The following is a 19,424-nucleotide window of genomic DNA, read 5'->3' as shown; positions in this document are numbered from 1 at the left end:
CATGCTCTTTATCCATTCATCTGTCAGTGGACATCTGGGCTTCTTTCATAGTTTGGCTATTGTGGTCACTGCTGCTATAAACACTGGGGTACAGGGGTCCCTTCGGATTACTACTTTTCTCATGTAGAATTTAAGAAACAAAATAGGATCGTAGGGAAAGAGAAGAAAAAATAAAACAAGATGAAATCAGAAGTATAAACCATAAGAGGCTCTTAATTATAGGAAACAAACTGAGGGTTGCTGGGAGGGAGGAGGGTAGGGGATGGGGTAATTGGGTGATGCACATTAAGGAGGGAATGTAATGAGATGATGTAAGGAGCACTTGGTATATATGAGACCTGAATCACTAACCTCTGCCTCTGAAACCAGTAACACATTATATGTTACTTAGTTGAATTTAAAGAAAATAAACAGAACAAAATTCTCTGTGCTCTGAGGCTTCTGCATGACTCAGTAGGTTAAGCGTCTGACTCTTGATTTCGGGTCAGGTCGTGAGCTCAGGGTGTGGGATCTCTGCTCAGTGTGGAGTCTGCTTACCCCTCTCCCCACTCATGCTCTCTTACAAACAGACAAATAAATAAATAAATCTTTAAAAAGGAAATTCTTTGTATTCTCCTTTTTCATTTCTCCCTCCTCCTCAACCCACGGCAACCACTGATCTTTTTATTGTCTCCATAGTTTTCCCTATTCTAGAATGTCATATAGTTAGCCTCATCCAGTATGTAGCCCTTTCACATTGGTTTCCTTCACTTAGTAATATTCATTTAGCTTTTCTTCATATCTTCTCATCGCTTGATAGCACAGTTCAGCATTGAATAATATTCCATTATCTGGATATAGCACAGTTTATCCACTTACCTGCTGAAAAATATCTTGGTTATTTCCAAGTTTTGACAAGATGAATAAGGCTACAGTAAACATTTGTGTGTAGGCTTTCACGTGGTCATGTTTTTAGTTCATCTGGATCAATACCGAGGAGTATGATTGTTGGACTACTTGTTAAAGAGTATGATTAGTTTCATAAGAAATAGCCAAACTGTCTTCCAAAGCGGCTGCACCAGTTTGGATTCCCTAAATAGAAGAAGGATTGGAGATGGGAGTTGTACTATAGTGAAGGCGGGAATGCAGCAAGGGGGTGTGGAGTTAGGGCAGTTTTTTGTTTTTTGTTTTTTGTTTTTTTTTATATTCATAGAGATGCAGAGAGAGAGAGGCAGAGACACAGGCAGAGGGAGAAGCAGGCTCCATGCAGAGAGCCTGATGTGGGACTGGATCCAGGGTCTCCAGGATCATGCCCTGAGCTGCAGGCGGCGCTAAACTGCTGTGCCACCGGGGCTGCCCAGTTAGGGCAGTTTTTAAAAAGATGGGATGAATTGCAGTATTTCTGTTGGCAGTATACAAATGGAGAAATAGCTGTGCTAATTTACAGTGGAATTCCATGCAATTTGAATTAATGCTAAGATTGATGTAAATCTTTGGGAAAGATATAATTTAGTCAGTACTATCTCTAAATAAAACTTCAGCCAGCATTCTTACAGTTAGGCTACTTATTATTTGACAATATATTTGACTAATTTTCTTTTGTTCTTGTTACTTCTGTAGGAGAATATGTGCAGGGATAGTTAGAATGTTAGAGAAGCAGAACACATGGATAATAACATTCATTGGAAAAGACATTTTAATTAATGGAATAAGACATCTAGTGGTGACATTTCACTAAAAGAATGTGCCAAGAAATAAATGTTTATTTGAAAAATCTTGTTTATTTGATATCAATGGTTTCTCATAAGCTGTTAAGAATAATTTTTTAGGGATCCCTGGGTGGCGCAGCGGTTTGGCGCCTGCCTTTGGCCCAGGGCGCGATCCTGGAGACCCGGGATCGAATCCCACATCAGGCTCCTGGTGCATGGAGCCTGCTTCTCCCTCCGCCTGTGTCTCTGCCTCTCTCTCTCTCTCTGTGACTATCATAAATAAATAAAAAATTAAAAAAAAAATTAAAAAAAAAAGATCTCTAATTGGGATCCCTGGGTGGCGCAGCGGTTTGGCGCCTGCCTTTGGCCCGGGGCGTGATCCTGGAGACCCGGGATCGAATCCCACGTCGGGCTCCCGGTGCATGGAGCCTGCTTCTCCCTCTGCCTGTGTCTCTGCTTCTCTCTCTCTCACTGTGTGCCTATCATAAATAAATAAAATTTAAAAAAAAAGAATAATTTTTTATAAACTTGTTAGAAACCTGTGAATAATTTCTTACATTTTTTTTTTTAAAGATTTACTTATTTTGGGAAGGGAGGGAGTGAGAGAGAATCGTCAAATATACTACCTATAGAGTGTGGAGCCTGTAGCAAGTCCAAACCAAGAGTTGGATGCTCAACCGACTTAGTTATCTAAGTGCCCCCAAATTATTTTAAAAGTATCTTTATCTTCATGCTGGGGAGAGCATAGTTTTTCATTTGACACCTGGTTTTGATTGTCAGCCTTGTTATTATTAGTTGAGTTACCTTAGACAAATTACTTAATCTCTGATTCTTGACTTCTTTATCTGTAGAATGGATTTAGTAGTAACTATTCCATAGTATGCTGTGAGAATTAAATGTGTTTGGTGTCTAATTCATTGTAGATACTTCTGCCTTTTTATCCTTTATTTGAAAGCTAAAATTTGGTTTCACTTTTTTTTCTAACTAGAAGCTAACTAAAATTTCTAGCTACAATTTTTTAATAAATAAAAGCTTGCTTGATGCTATAGACATTCCACTTACAAGTCATTTATCTGGTAACTTTGCCAAGAGGCAAAATTGAGGATATTATATAAGTGATAATATAACAAGAGAGGAAACACATTTTCACTCATTCTTTTATTGATCAAATTCAAAATATAATTGAGGACAATGCAGTTTTAAGAAAGGAATTATTTTTGCATTTGCTTAGTTGGGGTTCAAAGTTAATGTTTTCTCTTGTTAGAAGATTACAGATGTTCATCTAAAGACATTCTTAGTTCATTGGTTATGCAAAAACTATTTGGCCTGTGGGCCATAGTTTCCTGTTCCTGATCTGCAAGACTATTTCTGCATTTAGTCTATGATTCTTCATATTTGTTAGTTAAAAAAAAAAACACTAGCTTTCAGCATTTTAACAAGAAGAGTTTGTGTCTTTTTCCTTTGAAATATTAATGATCAATTAACTATATCATTGCGTTCCTATCTTTTTCCATAGCGACTTTGCTTTACACTTATTCTGAAATAGTTTTAGACTAACATAGAAGTTGGACAATTTAGTACAGAGAATTTCTGGATACTCTTAACTTCTCCCAATGGTGATATCATACATATAACCATCATAACTACATTTAAAAGTACCCTTAATGTTGGCGAGTAATAAGCATTAATTTAAAAATGAATTTTTGCTATAATTTTATTAACGAAGAGTTTACAACTGTGTTTTCACCTTTTGTTTTTATTTCCAGATCAGCCAGCATTACTAACCTGTCACTGGATCGATCTGGTTCTCCCATGGTATCTTCTTATGAGACATCTGTCAGTCCCCAGGCTAACCGAACATATGTTAGGACAGAGACCACTGAGGATGAACGCAAAATTCTTCTGGTACTGGTCCAGTATCTTTGCTGTTTTTGAGCATAAAGATTATATATCTCACTGATTTTTCTTTTTAAAAAACCTACAAATAGCTAGTTAGCATATAAATTAATAAAGGAAATAATTAGCTTAAGTTTTTATTAGGACTACCTAAGAAAGTGGTCAAGCATTCCATGCTCTTATAATGCATTAATATTTCCTTCATCTTTTTCGTCTGGTAAGATAAGAGTTCAGGTGCTTACATAGTAAGAGAGCTGAACTTTTAGTTAGGTCCCAGAGTGCTTTTAAACTTTGAAACACACACATGGAATGCTTTGTATACCTTTACTACTGTATGTTTATATGAGATAATAATCAGTTTTTATTGAATTTATCTTTTGTAAAATACTGTGTTTAATCCTGAAAGTGACTCCAAAGAGATGGAAAATGGCTTCTTTCCTCAAGCTTAAAATTTAAAAGGTAGAAATAAGGCTAATGGGCATATCCTTAATAGTAAAAAAGTAATACTTTATTAATAGGAAATAGATCATTAGTGGTGAGGGCATCAGGAAAGGCTTTAAACTGAAAGCTTGGCTTGGACCTGGAAGATGGATTTGGGCAGGCAGTGAGGAAAACAAATCTTATTTAAAGGTGTGACAAGCTATAGTGAAAATATGCATGACATTTTCAATGGACCAAAGTAGGATTTATTAGTTAGGAGAAGTTGGGAGAGTGATTAAGTTGGCATGTATGAGCAGTGAGAATGGAAGTTACTTGGGGTTACCTGGTGGAACATGGTGATTTCAGCCTTTACAAGTTTAGATTTGAACCCATAGGTGCTGAGCAATGTTGGAAGTTTTTTTGAGCAGGGAGTGATTCACTGAAGGCCTTCCTTTAGGAAGATTCGCCTGGCAGTTGGTTACAGGTGAGAGGAGTGAGAAGCTGCTGGAGTGAAGGCTACAAGAAATCAATTGGTGTGATTGACTGTTCTGCCCTTTCTCTTGCCCTGTTTCCAAAGAGATTTTGCAATTTTGTATTGCAATTTTGTATTTCAATAGCTAGGAGACTGATCATATGTGCCATTGACTGAAAAAATTATTTGGGATCTTTTTTTTTCTTAAAGATTTTATTTATTTATTTATTTATTTATTTATTTATTTATTTATTTATTTGAGAGAGAGAACAAGAATAAGCAGTGGGTGGGGGTGGGGGCAGAGGGTGGAGCAGGCTCCTTTTGGGAGCCTGACATGGGGCTTGATCCCAGGACCCTGAGATCATAACCTGAGCTGAAGGCAACCACCCAACTGGCCAAGCCACCGAGGTCCCTGGGATAGTTGGTTTTTAGGAGAAAAAGTTACATTTGGGATTAGATGAGCTAAGTTCAAGCTGCTCCCCATGGACATGTCCTTTCTATTAAATGGTGTGAGTTGGCTCTGACAAATCTGAATTGAATTTCCTTTTATGCATTTAAAAATCACAGGAAAGAAGCTGCAAAGGTATATAGCATCTTTCTCAAGAGTAATTATTTGCTTATAATGTGATTTCAGGACAGCGTTCAGTTAAAGGACCTGTGGAAGAAAATCTGCCATCACAGTAGTGGAATGGAGTTTCAGGATCACCGTTACTGGCTGAGAACACATCCCAACTGCATTGTGGGAAAAGAATTAGTTAACTGGTTAATCCGAAATGGACACATTGCCACAAGGTAATGTGATTGTAAGAAACATTTTTCAATATTATTAATTACTTTATTTTTAACGAGGCCATAATATTACAGATATAAGGGGAGCAAATTTTGTGAATGGGATGCTGTTTGTTTCCTGCATTGGTGCTTGGGTGCTAATGACTCACTCCTCCCTTCTGGGTTTTAACCAGTAGTGAATAGATGCAAGGAGCAAATGGGGTCACAGTTTACCTTACTTATTAAAAGCATAAGTGTGTAGTAGTTCCCCAACACAAAGCTCTCCGATTGGGATAAGCAGGATTGGGGAATGTACCTAGATATTAAGACCACAGTGGATTCTCCGGCTGCAGTTTCCTAATCTGGACATTGCAACCTGTCCAATGAAATTGAGTTCATAAGTCACACTTGAAGTGTCCTAACTCGCCTCAGGAATCATTTATGAGAAAGAGACGGACAGGTCCTATTGCCTTTCAAGGCAGCATGTCTCTAAGTTATTCTATTGATTAGGTTAGCTACTCGTTTCCTGGAAGAAATGAGTATGTAAAAAGAGAGAGTAAAAGCTTTAGCAGTGAAGCCCTGTGGTCTAGTTTTGGCTATTTCTTTTTACTTTTATGCTTTTACTGAAGTTATTTAATCTCTTTGAGCCTTGAAACTCTCAAATCCAATGTGAGGAGAATATATGGTCCTGTGAAGAAGCTGTGAGAATGAGGGATCCCTGGGTGGCGCAGCGGTTTGGCGCCTGCCTTTGGCCCAGGGAGGGATCCTGGAGACTCGGGATCGAGTCCCACGTCGGGCTCCCAGTGCATGGAGCCTGCTTGTGTCTCTGCCTCTCTCTCTCTGTGTGACTATCATAAATAAATAAAAAATTAAAAAAAAAAAAAAGAAGCTGTGAGAATGAAAATGAAATAATATGGGCTAAAGTGCTTTATAAATTGTGAAGTGCCATATAAGTTCAATGTGTAAAGTGTCTATTTCATGTTTATATGTTTAAGTATATATATATATATATATGCATATATACACACACAGTCTATTATATACATGTATTAAGTTTTATATATATGCACATGCATATATAAATATTTTTGTAATATTTGGTATTGTCTTCTTACTGAGATAGTAAGCTCCTTGAGGGCAGGAACCATGCTAGTGTCACCATTTTGTTTTACTCTAGTGAGGACAGGGGTATGCTGCATTCAGCACTTGATACGTGTGTGTTGTAAGTCAAATTCAGTTTTGGTAGGACTGCCTTACCAGCAGGTTCTCTTTTACTCTGGTACCTGGGAAAATCTTTAAATTTAGCTTCAAGTCTTGCTTGTTTTGCCCAGTACCTATTCATGGACCATTTGTAATTCCAGCTGTAAATAGAACGGAAAAAAATTCAGTTTCTCTCTCATCTTGTACCTGGGAAATTACTCTGACTTTTAAGTCTTTATTTTCATTGGTCTTAATTCAGGGCACAAGCTATAGCAATCGGACAAGCGATGGTTGATGGACGTTGGCTGGATTGTGTCAGTCATCATGACCAGCTTTTCAGAGATGAGTACGCGCTGTACAGACCACTGCAGGTACTTTTCCACGTCACTGCTCCCGAGAGTATGGGTGGCTTATATGAAGTCTTTCTTCATCGGTGGGAATAAAGAGTAGTTGAATTAGCCAGAGATACATTTTCCTAACACGTTTTCCCTGTTGTTTGAAAGTTAAAAACATTTTTTACTTGGTAGGTAGGAGTGATGAAAAACCTATTGGAACTGGACACTTTTCAGTTGCTTGGCCTCATGGGGTTATAGTTGCTTGTCATTTACCTTTAATGGTTTTCAGTTTCACTGTGTCCGTGTTTTCAGGACCAGGAGAGAGTATGCATAACAAAATGATGGAAAAAATTTAGTATCACCAAGGTGGTAGATTTTGACACATTAGCGGTTTTAAATTGTATAGCAGGGGTAGAACAAGGGATATGTATTTATCTTTTTACTTTAATTAGGGAAGTGGAAATTATTTAAAATAGAACTTTTTTTAAAGATAAGCTTTCACTTTTGGTTTATGTTAATTTGATACAATGTTTAGGAATACCTTTGTGAACTAAAATTGGAAACTTGAAGGTTAGAAAAGACAAATGACCAAAAAGACTGGTGTGGTGTTGTTAAAATTTTAATAGTTGTTTTCCAGAATATGTCGTAGCTTTGGCAGAGGATTAGAATAAATTCTAAACCAGGTTCATTCTCAGGACTGAAAAGGATGAAATGAAACACTGTAAAATCCATATATTATGTTTTGCTCAGAATAAGCTGCCTAAACCTACTGATGAATGACACTTAATGATTTTCAGAGTGGAATTGTCAGGATTAATGCTGGCTTACAACTTAATCTCTATTAATTTGCTTATTTTTATGTAAATTTATTCAGTGGTTAGCATTGTAGAAGTATTGGGCTGGAGTTTTTTGTAGTGTGACAGACTCACCCGGTTGCCATTGAAGTTGAATTACTTGGATCTTTCCAGAGTACAGAATTTTCTGAGACCCCTTCTCCGGACAGTGACTCAGTGAACTCCGTGGAAGGACACTCTGAGCCATCCTGGTTTAAAGACATAAAGTTTGATGACAGTGACACAGAACAGATAGCTGAAGAAGGTGACGATAATTTGACGAGTGAGTGTAAACTTTCTAACATTTTAGTTTTTATGACTCATTACTGTGTATATGTGATGATATGGGTGTTTTGTTTTAGTTGAAACAGTTTTAAGTTGTATAGCACCATCTAAATGTAAACATCCGATAGCCATCCTTGTTCTAGATACAGTATTTTCTTAAGAACCAACTTGTTAGGCTACTGGCGTTTTCAGATTTTGCCATAGTCTCTAGTTTGCAGCAGCTTAAAAATAACTCTGAGCTAATATCGCAGCAGACAACTTTCTCACCTCTTCACTATGATACCAGACTCTCTCTCTGCAGAACCTCCAATATATTTCTCCATCTTAAAAACTCCTATTTAATGTGTCCAAATTCTATGAAGTCTCCACAGAAGTACATGAAAATACTGTATCCATTTTGGTATTGCACATTGGGCTTGTATATTAAAAGAACATTTTTCTCCTTTCCTCCGATACCCTGGTGAAACCCATTTTTACCCGCCTCCTCTCCCTATATCTCTTTCCCCCCGACACTAAAAGACTCTGCCAGTCCTAGCAAGCGCACATCAGTCAGCAGTTTCCAGTCCACAGTGGACAGTGACTCAGCCGCTTCCATCAGCCTGAACGTGGAGCTGGACAACGTGAACTTCCATATCAAGAAGCCCTCCAAGTACCCACATGTGCCCCCTCACCCTGCTGACCAAAAAGGTAGGAGGTAGTTCCCGTCTGGAATCCAGCAACAGGCTGGAGAGCTGGGCCCCAGGATCTCAGGCAGCCTGTCCTCCTGGCTTCCTCTGTCCCATGTGGCTGAGGGGCTTGGGTGTTGGGTTCTGTTCCACCCTTTCTCAGCTTCCCCACACCTCCTCCGCAGACTTTTTTTGGTTGATTCCTTGGATTTCTCGTTTTCTCCCTCAGTACCACCACACCCGATTTAAAGCTTTACTTGTACAAATCTTTAAAAAGAACGACCTCTTTATAAGGAACTACTACCACTGCTCTTCCCTTGGCATAATGTGCAACTTCCAAGGTGGCATTTCTTTGCATTTATAACATGGATGTTCTGCTCTATTCATTTCTCTTTCTTTAACATTTTAAAGCCTATTTGCTTCTGCTATTAACCAGTAACATAGTATTTCACTAAATCTTCTCAGGTGCTTAAACTGTATTGGGAAAATACATGGTCCAAAACCTCTTTCTACTATAATTTAATGTGCTTCTTATGGAAAGAACAGATGGAAGATTCAAATTTCTGTCCTGATATCATTTTATTTTTTCCATGGTTTCTAACCATGATGAAGCTTCTCACGGATGTTTGTCTGCAGGGAAGGATCATGTTGATCGTACTCTCACGTGTACTCCTAGGCCACACAGTAGTTGTTTTCCTTTGTCAATAAATAAAATATCATTCTTGTGTCCACCTCAACAACAAAAAAAGAGCTTGTGATGATGTATATGCCATATTTATAAAAAAAAGTCTTTCTGAGTAATACAAAGTGAATTTGTTATAGTTGTTATATAGTTGTCTTATTTGAGGGTTTATTCTACTGACTCAAAAATAATAATGGCCATATTCAAAAGGCATTCGGTATGAAAGGAAAAATAAATCATTGCTAAAATCTAATCTAGTAGTACATAAAAAATGAAATATTTAAAAAAAATGGATGTGTTGAGATTCACTTCATTGGATATAATTAAAAGCCAAATTCAATTTTAGCTCTAAAGAGGTATGTAAAAGTAAATAAATAAATAAAAAATACATAAGTAATTGCGAGATTTCATTATGTTGTAGTAACTACTAAAATATCATTATAAAGATGAAACAACTTATTCCATGATTTCACCTGGAACTTGAATTTTTAACATTTAGCTCTCTAAAGTTGGTTTGTTTCCTTAGATTGGAAATGCTGTCTAATTCCTTGCTACTTCCTATTTTTGCATCTAAAAATATGGTCAGGAAAGAGAAGCTTTTGAATCTAAACATCTATGTTAAAATAATTGGAAACAAATTCTATGACTAATTTCTCATGATTGTCAGTATTAACCGTTACCTTCAAGATGTGGTAAGAAAGCTTTAAGGGTTACAGTAATAGGGGAAAAAAAAGGGGGGCAAACCATAAAATAGACTTACCTATCTATAGAGAACAATCTGAAGGTTGATGGAGGGAAGGTGGGCAGGGGGATGGGCTAATGGGTGATGGGTATTAGGGAAGGCACTTGTGATGAGCATTGAGGGTTATATGTAAGTGATAAATCACTAAATTCTGCTGAAATTAATATTGTACTATATGTTAACTAAATGGAATTTAAATAAGAAATTGAAACAGTAGCAAGTTATAGTAATAAAAAGGTATATTTTATTGAAAAATAGAGATTTAGAGAGGATGTGGTAAAAGAGGAGACTTGACTAGCATTAAACATGAGTAAGATACATATCTTTGTGGGAATTCTCAAAATAAATCGTAAACATGGTGGAAAACTTTTGAGTGAGTATGAAAGGACAGTGGAGTAGACATGACACTTGGATGAGATGAACTGTGGTTCCCCTGGAGCATACTGGGTGATGCTTTTGTAATAGAAATGACAGATGTGGGTCCAGATTGCACTGGTGGATGGAGTAAATGCCAGTGATGTCTCCGAAAAGATTTTGAAAATTGTGGTACAAAGAAAGGACACTACTATGGGGAAGTTGATACAATATTAATTGAAGCTTCTCCCCCTCTCCCCCATCACGATAATTTTATCAGGAAAAAATACATATGGTTAAAAGGAAAATCAAGTCCAAGATAATGAAGATAGAGAGTGCCTGGTTATTTCAAATAAGTCTTTTGCCAGGTTCAGGCAAAATATATATCAGGTTATTAAAAGAATTTAGAGCTGTGATCATGGGGCCAGGGTTTGTTATCTTTGAAGAATTAGGGAGAAAAGGAGGTTCAGATGATTCTAGTGAGACATTAATATTTTGTAAAAAAATAAGTTTTTGATATGACATTGGAAGTTGACAACACTGTAGAAAAAATTAATGAAGAGGATGTACTGTATTATTTAGAAAAGGGGTTGGTTGGTGCCTGGGCACCAGTGTTGGTTAACTAAAATAAACAACAATCTCATTTCCTTCTTTTATGGTGGTGTGAGATTGTTAGCTCAGAAGACTGTGGTAGATACTGTTGTCTTTTATGTTTATAAGACATTTAACGATCTCAGTAACCTTGTGGACAGAGGACAGTTTCACATTTGAAATATGTTAAAGGGGGAATTATAGGCAGTAGTTATATTTACCTTTTAAAAGTACACGTTCTGGAGTCTCTATGAGTCTCTATATAAAAAGCACACATTAAAGAGATTAGTGTGTTTGGCAGTTGTAAGAACTTAGTAATGTCACTATTAATATAACACATGGATTTGTACTTTGTGTAATGATTGTGCCAAATATTGAAAGAGTAACCTGATAGCAAAAGGAGAGGGATGCTCACAGGTTATGCTGTAGGGCTATCTTTATTCCATGTAGCTCAGCAAGTTTTTGGTCAGTACTTTTAATGTTTTCCAGATTCACAAATCATTCAAGTATGGAAAGAATAACATGTTGGATAGCAGAATGGAATCTAAAGATCTTTATTTTCTTAAGCAGTAGACTGAGACCAATAGGATGAAACTTAACACATTTAAATATAAAAGAATGTAATTAGGCTTAAAAAGTTTACTATTAGTACTCTGGAGAAAACTGTTCTTGATAGTTGATGTGATGTTGCCTGAGAGAAATTGTTTATTTAGTATATGGCTGAAGGAAAAGCTAGGTTCAGGAGTGAGCTTTTGCTGCTGTGTCCTGGAGGTGTTCAGGTGGTATCTGAATGTCCACCTTTCAGAGTCATTGAGGACTGACGCCTACATTGGATAAAAGGTTAAGTAGACTTGGTGACTTCTAAGTTTCCTTTTAATTCTGAATCTGAAATGAGAAATCTAGATCCTAGAATTTTAAAAGAATTCTATAAGAAGTGTAAGGAATCCTTCAGCCTATTCAGTAAGGATATAATGGAGGACATTCCAACATCAGAAAGGGGGTAATTATTAAGGTCATGTGCAACTAGGAGTCTAAAATTTGAGGACTTTTAAATCCTTTAATAAAAGTTTCTGGCTTTCACAGTTCCGTCCTGTTAGTTTTTAGCATACTAACAAGAATTGTTCTTTTTCTATTTTTGTGAAGTTGAGTACAATAATTTTTTATTTTTTATATTTTTTATTTTTATTTTTTGCTTTGTAGTTAAGATTAACACCAATTACCAGAAAGTAAAGATCGTCACAGTGAAGTGTAGTAAGGTGAAAGAATAATACACTTGTCTGTCTCCATTTTTCCATCCTCTTACAATATAAATGGGAATGGGTGATTTTTATTTTTTCATTGAAGTTAAAGGATATTTGTTAAATATTTTCTTAGGAATAATTCATTATCTTCCAAGGCTGAGGAAATTTGGATTTCTAAAATTGACATATCTGTACTTAAAAAATACCTGGTATTTTTTTATCTTATGTAAGCAAACCTCTCATTTTCATAAACTTGTAAAGCTGGAACAGTGCGATCTTCTTGCTTGTTTAGTTTTTCACTATTGGTAAAGCTTGGGGACTTGTACAGTTAAAATATCTTTGTTATGTGTTGCAAGCCAGATTCTGAACCAGTCTTGACAAGTTAGTGAATTGAACCTAGAGAAGTGAAAATCATAGCTTCCATGAGCCTCTAGATCTAACTTCCCATTTATAGGAAAATCTATAGAAGCAAGTTAGTGAATTGAACCTAGAGAAGTGAAAATCATAGCTTCCATGAGCCTCTAGATCTAACTTCCCATTTATAGGAAAATCTATAGAAGCAAGTTCAACAGCACCATGAGGAAACAGTCTGGTCAAGTGTAGAATATGGGACATTCCACAGGACATGTGCCCTGAGTTCTTTCAAAATTCAATATCATGACAAAGTAAAAAGGTTGGGGGTTTTCTTTGGACTAAAAGAGAATGAAGGAAATGTAGCATATGAACCTTATTAGATCCAGGTTTGAGGCAAAAATTTTATTAAAGCATTTTGGGGGAAAGATAAATTTGGAGAATGTGCCTTAGTTTTATCATATTAAAACACTGTCAATTTTTTTTTTTTTAAAGACATTGTCAATTTTCTTAAGTATGTAAATGATATTTTGGCTATAGAGAAGAATGCCCTTATTTTTAAGAAATGTATACTAAAGTATTGGATGTGATGTTATGATGTGTATAGCTTCATATGCCGGGTTAGGGAAAAATACATACATGTAGAGAGGAATCAGATGCTGAGTGTTAACAATTGTTGAATCTAGGTGAAGGGTATACAGTATTTTCTGTATGTTTGAAAATCATCATCTCATGTATATGTATATACATATATATACTTAATGTTTAGTATGAAAAGTAAAGCTTGAGAAGCCAATATATTAGTTGAACAAACAGGTTGGCATTGCTCATTTCTGTGTGGGAGGTGTAGAAATAAAGTATAACATGTTTTTATTTGTCCACATACTTAATTTATTGTATTCGGCATGGTACACTTTGAATTTTCAATGTAAAACTTTTTCTCTGCTTTCTTGTTGAAAGAATGAGCATATTGGCTTATAAACATAGCAGCTTCTGAAGCTCATTTGCTATAAGTGAAGTCTACTTGGAAAGAATTTTGTGGAGAACCTTTATTTTGAAAGACTTAAAATACACTGTGGTTTAGTTTGCATAGTAGAAAGAACTTTACTGAGCTATGCTTGGTCACGGACGCAAAAAAAAGTTCATGGGGAAGTAAAGAATAAGTTTCACTTGTAAGAAAAATCATATTCTAAAAGTTCTAAAAGAACACTGCAAGTGTTCAGTTAGAATTTTGAAAAACCGAAACCCTAATTTGAAAGCTCATAAACCCTGATGATTTAACTCATTCCTTGCCAATGTCACTTTTGTATTATTTATGCTTTGTAACACGTAGCCTAGAATTTTAAAACAAAAAAACAGAACCTTTTATTGTTTTGAGTGGCTTCTCTATGAACTGTTTTGTACATAGAGTGATTATTTGTGAAATCATACAGTTATACATGAGAAAAAATAGTGTAACTTTTTAGGCTTGTCATACCTAAATTACTGAAGATTTCAATTTTCATAAACTGGCTCAGCCTTAAAAAAGGAAAAGCAATCTGTTAAAGATTATCTGGTATTACTGCTTCAAGGTTCTGTTACTATTCAAGTCTCTTAAATGTAGCACGAAGTGTGTGGAATAAGGATAAAGATACATTTTAGCCTAAAGCTTTCTTGAATTGGTGGGGCAGTGTTGGGTTTAGTATGAGTAATACTTTGTGTGTAGGTGTGTTCTCTGTATAATTACGCCGGCGTGTTATAGTCATAAGTCTCCTTTTCTTCCTCCTCTGCTCTCTCCCTGGTATGCAGAGTATTTGATTTCTGACAATGGAGGACAACAACTCTCAATAAGTGACGCCTTCATCAAAGGTAATTTTATCAAAAGCTGTACATGGGATAGTGGGTCTAATTTGTGAGGATGTACTTGGTCCTAGCACATTGATTGGCACAGAGTACGTACTGAAAATAAATATTACTTTAGTGCTATGTTAGCACAGGTTTTATTTTATTTTTTTTTTTAGCACAGGTTTTAATATGCATGGTAACTCTGAGAATGTTGGGAATTAAAAATATAAACTTGGACTTGGTTTGAGAGAAGACATCTGATCTGAAAAGAAGTTGTTTAAAAGCTTTTAAATAGAATTTGAATTTTATTCTTTTAAAGGTATAGTTTATGCTTTCCGAATCATGAATATAATATTAAGTGTTGATACACATATCATCAAGGATTCTCAAACCTGTCAAAAAGCCCCCAGGGAGATTTCATCCTCAGTCTCATGCATTTGAGGATGCTGCTTGTCCTGTGGAATTGGGAAGAGACATGGGGAGAAGAGATAAAGAACTGACTCTGCTGATCAATTTCTTGGGGACGAAAGGCAGTATAGAAGAAGACAGCCTTCTCTTATACCTTCCCTACTTATCCTATTGTGGAGTAAAGACGTAATTAGTTCGTAACACTCCACAGCTCAGACCTCAGATAAGTTCTCATAATTTAGCAGTATTACTGAATTCACCACTGAACATCTGGTTCAACTAGAAGTTTATAGGCCAGCTGTTTACATAATTAAAATGTACGGTTTTTATACCTCACATACTGTGGACACATGTTTTACTTTGTAATGCTAGACAGGTTGAAAGTCTTTTGATTGGTTGGTTTGCTTTAAGAGGGGGAAGGATTAGAGAATTTTTGTAAGCATTTCCCACCTCTTTCCATTTATTCAATCACATTTTTCAGTGATTGTATAGTGAGCATCCTTTTTGCAAAACTTTTAATACAATCTACTTTTTGTCTAAATCCATGTTCATTCTTTTTGAAAAAGATTTTACGTAAATTATTTATCATGTTTTAATAATTTTACGGTTCACTTTTGTAAAAGTTTTGCTTAAAAAAAGGCCTTTGTTCTAATATCGAGAAAGAAACACTATAAAAAATTGTCTGAATATATTGTCTACACTGGCCTATATTCATTCAGATATCTGAGAGCTGAGCTTTTCTCTTTAAAGTTCAGCACCCACACTATCATATGTTCTTCTGCTGGCATTCAGAGTTCTGTTGAATGCAGCTTTTAGTTTGTGATTTTACAGGGAAAGGCATCCCCCCCCCCCCTTTTTAATGTCTCCAGTGAAATGAAAGGACTGTAAAAATCCCTTTTGTTTTTCAAAAGCCATATTTATAATTATTGGCTTGAGACTTCTAGTTACTTTAATGTAAATTTGCTTTTCATTGTTCTGCCTCTGATTTTGGCTGTTGTGAATATTGATGATCTAACTTACACTTCATTTTTTTGTATATTTACACATGTCCTTGCTTTTTTACACCAGCAGTTTGAATTGGCCAAGTTAAAAAAACTTAAAAAGATAAATTGGCACTTTCTCAGTCTATTAAGTACATGGCATTAAACATAACAATGAGGTACAATTTCTTATTTTATATTTAGAATCCTTATTTAATCGTCGAGTTGAGGAGAAATCCAAAGAGCTGCCTTTCACACCTTTGGGCTGGCATCATAACAACCTGGAGCTGCTGAGGGAGGAGAATGGAGAGAAACAAGCCATGGAGAGGTTGCTGTAAGGCAGTGAGCTTTTTGATGTTAATTTTCCAGTTTTATAATTTTCAATGACGTGATGGGCGTATGTGTAGTTCTTCCTCATAAGATCAAAAATACTAAGATTACTTAGGAAATAAAGCCTGTTCTGATGAAATTTCTTATAAAACAAGAGTCCTAAACTGCATTTGTCTGTGCCAATTGTAATTTATGTGTTAGAATTTCATTGAATTAAAGGGGTTATCTTAATTGAAGATACAGATTTCATTCATGTGCAAAATCATTAAGGTACAGATAAAGTAAGATTGGCTCAAGAAAAATCTCATCTTTGCGCCATAATTCATAAGCTTGTTTCTTTGTAGGCTGTGTAATGCGTCTTCAGAATTACCATCTCTGACAGTAGAAGGTTAACTATGCAAACTTCTTTCTTGTGACATTTTTGTAGTTCAGCTAATCATAACCACATGATGGCACTGCTCCAACAGTTGCTCCATAATGAGTCATTGTCACCGTCTTGGAGGGACATCATTGTATCACTGGTCTGCCAGGTTGTTCAGACAGTCCGACCTGATGTCAAGAACCGGGATGACGACATGGATATCCGTCAGTTTGTCCATATTAAAAAAGTGAGCTCTGCTAGTGCTTTTCTAACGCTTGGAACTGATTTGGGGGGGGGGGGGGGGCTGCTAGTAATTTGTCTTTTAGTGGTAATCTAAAACAGGTTCTAAGTAGGGAGGGGGAAGTTTTTCTCTCTACTCTTTATTAGCAGTGCACTTAGGGGTCATAGAAGCCACCTATAGGAAGTGAGAAGTGAATGGAAGGGGGGGTGAGTTGGGCATGGAGCTGGGAAACCAAACAAATCTGGTTTCTTCCTTTTTTGCTTTCTTTTTCTTGACACATCATCTGTGAGAAGACCTCTTCCCACAGATTACTGTCACTGTTCTGAGGAAAAACAGTGGGTAACTGCCTTATTTAGATAGTAGTGGAGTCCTATATGTATTTTTTGCCTATGATGTTGATTTAGTAATGGTTTTAGTTGCCAGTTCGGTCATATGGGTATTTTAGAGTACCAGATGAGATAATAGAGAGCAGGAGGTGGGAAAATAGACAGTCATGCTAGATGTCATTAATAGTTGGTTGAAAGGAAGAATTATATTCTGGAACTTTCTCTTCCGATTTAATTATATAATAGTTAAAGTTAAAAATGGAAATAAATAATAGCATCCATCTGACTGGATTCTAATAATATATCATTGAGTTTTGTTTTCTTGTTTCATTAGATTCCAGGTGGAAAGAAGTTTGATTCTGTGGTTGTCAATGGATTTGTTTGTACCAAAAATATTGCACATAAAAAGGTAATGTGATCTGTTCAACAGTGAAGTTCAGCAAACAATGACACTGTACCAAACCAACAGGTTGGGGTGCCCTACTCACAGGAGAGAAGGAGAATAGAAAGCAAGGAGTGATTAGCAGTGTCTGCTATGGCATGAAATTTTGGAGGTTCAGGAAAGGTCTCCCAGAGCTGATTATGTTTAGGATGTGGACAATGAGAATTCATGAGACAGAAGAAGGAAGGGAGGATGGGTCAGGCTTCCAGAGCAACAGAATGATAGGATACTGGTATCATTTCTCCCTTGACCCTCCAACATCTTAGGGAGACACAGTTTCTCTAATAGACTAGAGTCCTTTCAGAGGGCTAGCATTTTTTTTTTTAATTTTTATTTTATTTATGATAGTCATACAGAGAGAGAGAGAGAGAGAGAGGCAGAGACACAGGCAGAGGGAGAAGCAGGCTCCATGCACCGGGAGCCCGACGTGGGATTCGATCCCGGGTCTCCAGGATCGCGCCCTGGGCCAAAGGCAGGCGCCAAACCGCTGCGCCACCCAGGGATCCCAGGGCTAGCATTTTAAAACTTTGTTCTTTCTTTTAAGGCTGAGCTGCAGCACAATCACTGGTGTTCTGTTATCCTTCTCACCTTCTATCTTTGTCTTCAGGCCTGAGGCCTCTTTTTAGCACTAGCATGAAGGAATGACGTGAGATAAGCTGGTGGATTAAGGAATCTCTGAGATCCTAAGATGCAAGATGAGAAGGGAGATGAGGCTGGAGGAAGCAGCCAGAGGCTTTGTATCCCATTAAGAGTCGTGAACTTCGGGAAACACTGCAGGTGTTTCCAGAGCCATTGGTTTGGTCCTCACAATTTGAAAAGCCATCGATGTAGCAGTGCTTCAAACCTGCTGTGTTTCTCAATCACTGCGGAAACTCACCTCAAAGAGAGATACCCTGACCCTCCAGTTCTGGAGATACTGATTTGGTCACAGCGAGAGCTCAGATGGATTTCTAGTCTGGGCAACTTGATGGGTGAACTGCAGTCCTCTTTTCATTCTTCTCTAAACAGAGACTAATTCATTTTTTGTAAGGCATGAAGCCCTTCAAAAATAGTGACCATAGATAAATAAAACTGCTTGGATTTGATCCATTGTCAGTATTTCTGCATAGAGTCATATTAAAATAGGCACATTACCCATCACATTTAGTAATTTAAGCCAAGTTAAATGATACCTGTTGAACTAAGATAAATTTGTTGAGCTTATCTCCAGAATTGAAATTTGTATGTAGGAGTGGTAGAAACATATGCATGAATGACTGTCTTGTTCCACTGACCATATTTAGAGAGAGTCTTTAAGTTGTAGTTGCTTTAAAAAAAAAAAAAAAAAAAAAAAGCCCTAAATGTAGTTCCTCAACTGATGAGTGTACTGTTTGAAGACCATTTACCAGTTTGGAGTATATAAGCATATATATGTCACTCCAAAACCTCCTTTGCAGGGCCTGGGCTGTCATGCTTGTGGCTGGTTGTGTGGTTACAGTGTATTGTTTGAGTCTGTGCTTCTGGATACACTTTAAGGTTTTCTTTTTTGACTTCTTGTTACCCAGTTTGGCTAGCCAATTTGTAACTGCATGGAATCTACTCAGGAGGTGTTTTAATTCTTTTCTCCTTCCTTACTCCTTGAATTTTAGAAAGGTTAAATTATGCTTTCAAAGTTGCTGATCTCTGTGAGTTTGTGAAATATCTTGTCATTATGCCCCTCTCCTCCATACCCAGAGCTGGATATCTATTCTTGCAATATTGAGAAAAAAACTACTAAGAGTGTAGAGGATTAGGTTAAGATAGAATCAGTGAAACAAAGCCAATTTTTGAGGAAGTCTGCATTGCTCTGAGCAGTTTGTTTTGAAAAAGTATGTAAGAGAATACCTTAAAAGACCTAAATGAGAGTATTTCAATACGAATATAAGGGGATAATTTAGGAAGAATTATGAAAAGTATGAATTTAAAGATATGATTAAAGAAAGTCTATAAAGTATAGACTTTAAAAGCTTT

General features: G+C 36.6%; 1 protein-coding gene across 15 annotated transcripts in view; it reads left to right on the top strand.

The window, feature by feature from the left end:
* PIKFYVE (phosphoinositide kinase, FYVE-type zinc finger containing) overlaps nt 1–19,424 on the top strand; it is an 82,947-nt gene that overhangs the window by 26,003 nt on the left and 37,520 nt on the right. For 7 of the 15 annotated variants that reach the window (XM_072741577.1, XM_072741580.1, XM_072741576.1 and 4 more), the window contains 8 exons: nt 3,455–3,593; nt 5,111–5,268; nt 6,704–6,815; nt 7,748–7,895; nt 14,312–14,371; nt 15,940–16,069; nt 16,493–16,673; nt 17,328–17,402. In XM_072741577.1, coding sequence (XP_072597678.1) covers nt 3,455–3,593; nt 5,111–5,268; nt 6,704–6,815; nt 7,748–7,895; nt 14,312–14,371; nt 15,940–16,069; nt 16,493–16,673; nt 17,328–17,402 — 1,003 coding nt within the window. Of the gene's footprint in view, nt 1–3,454; nt 3,594–4,399; nt 4,489–5,110; nt 5,269–6,703; nt 6,816–7,747; nt 7,896–8,416; nt 8,596–14,311; nt 14,372–15,939; nt 16,070–16,492; nt 16,674–17,327; nt 17,403–19,424 lie in introns of those variants that run through there. The other 8 variants (XM_072741569.1, XM_072741570.1, XM_072741574.1 and 5 more) reach the window with 3 other exon arrangements.

Source organism: Vulpes vulpes, chromosome 16 (genome assembly GCF_048418805.1).
Source record: "Vulpes vulpes isolate BD-2025 chromosome 16, VulVul3, whole genome shotgun sequence".
Lineage (NCBI taxonomy): Eukaryota > Metazoa > Chordata > Mammalia > Carnivora > Canidae > Vulpes > Vulpes vulpes.
This window is presented reverse-complemented; position numbering and strand designations above follow the sequence as displayed.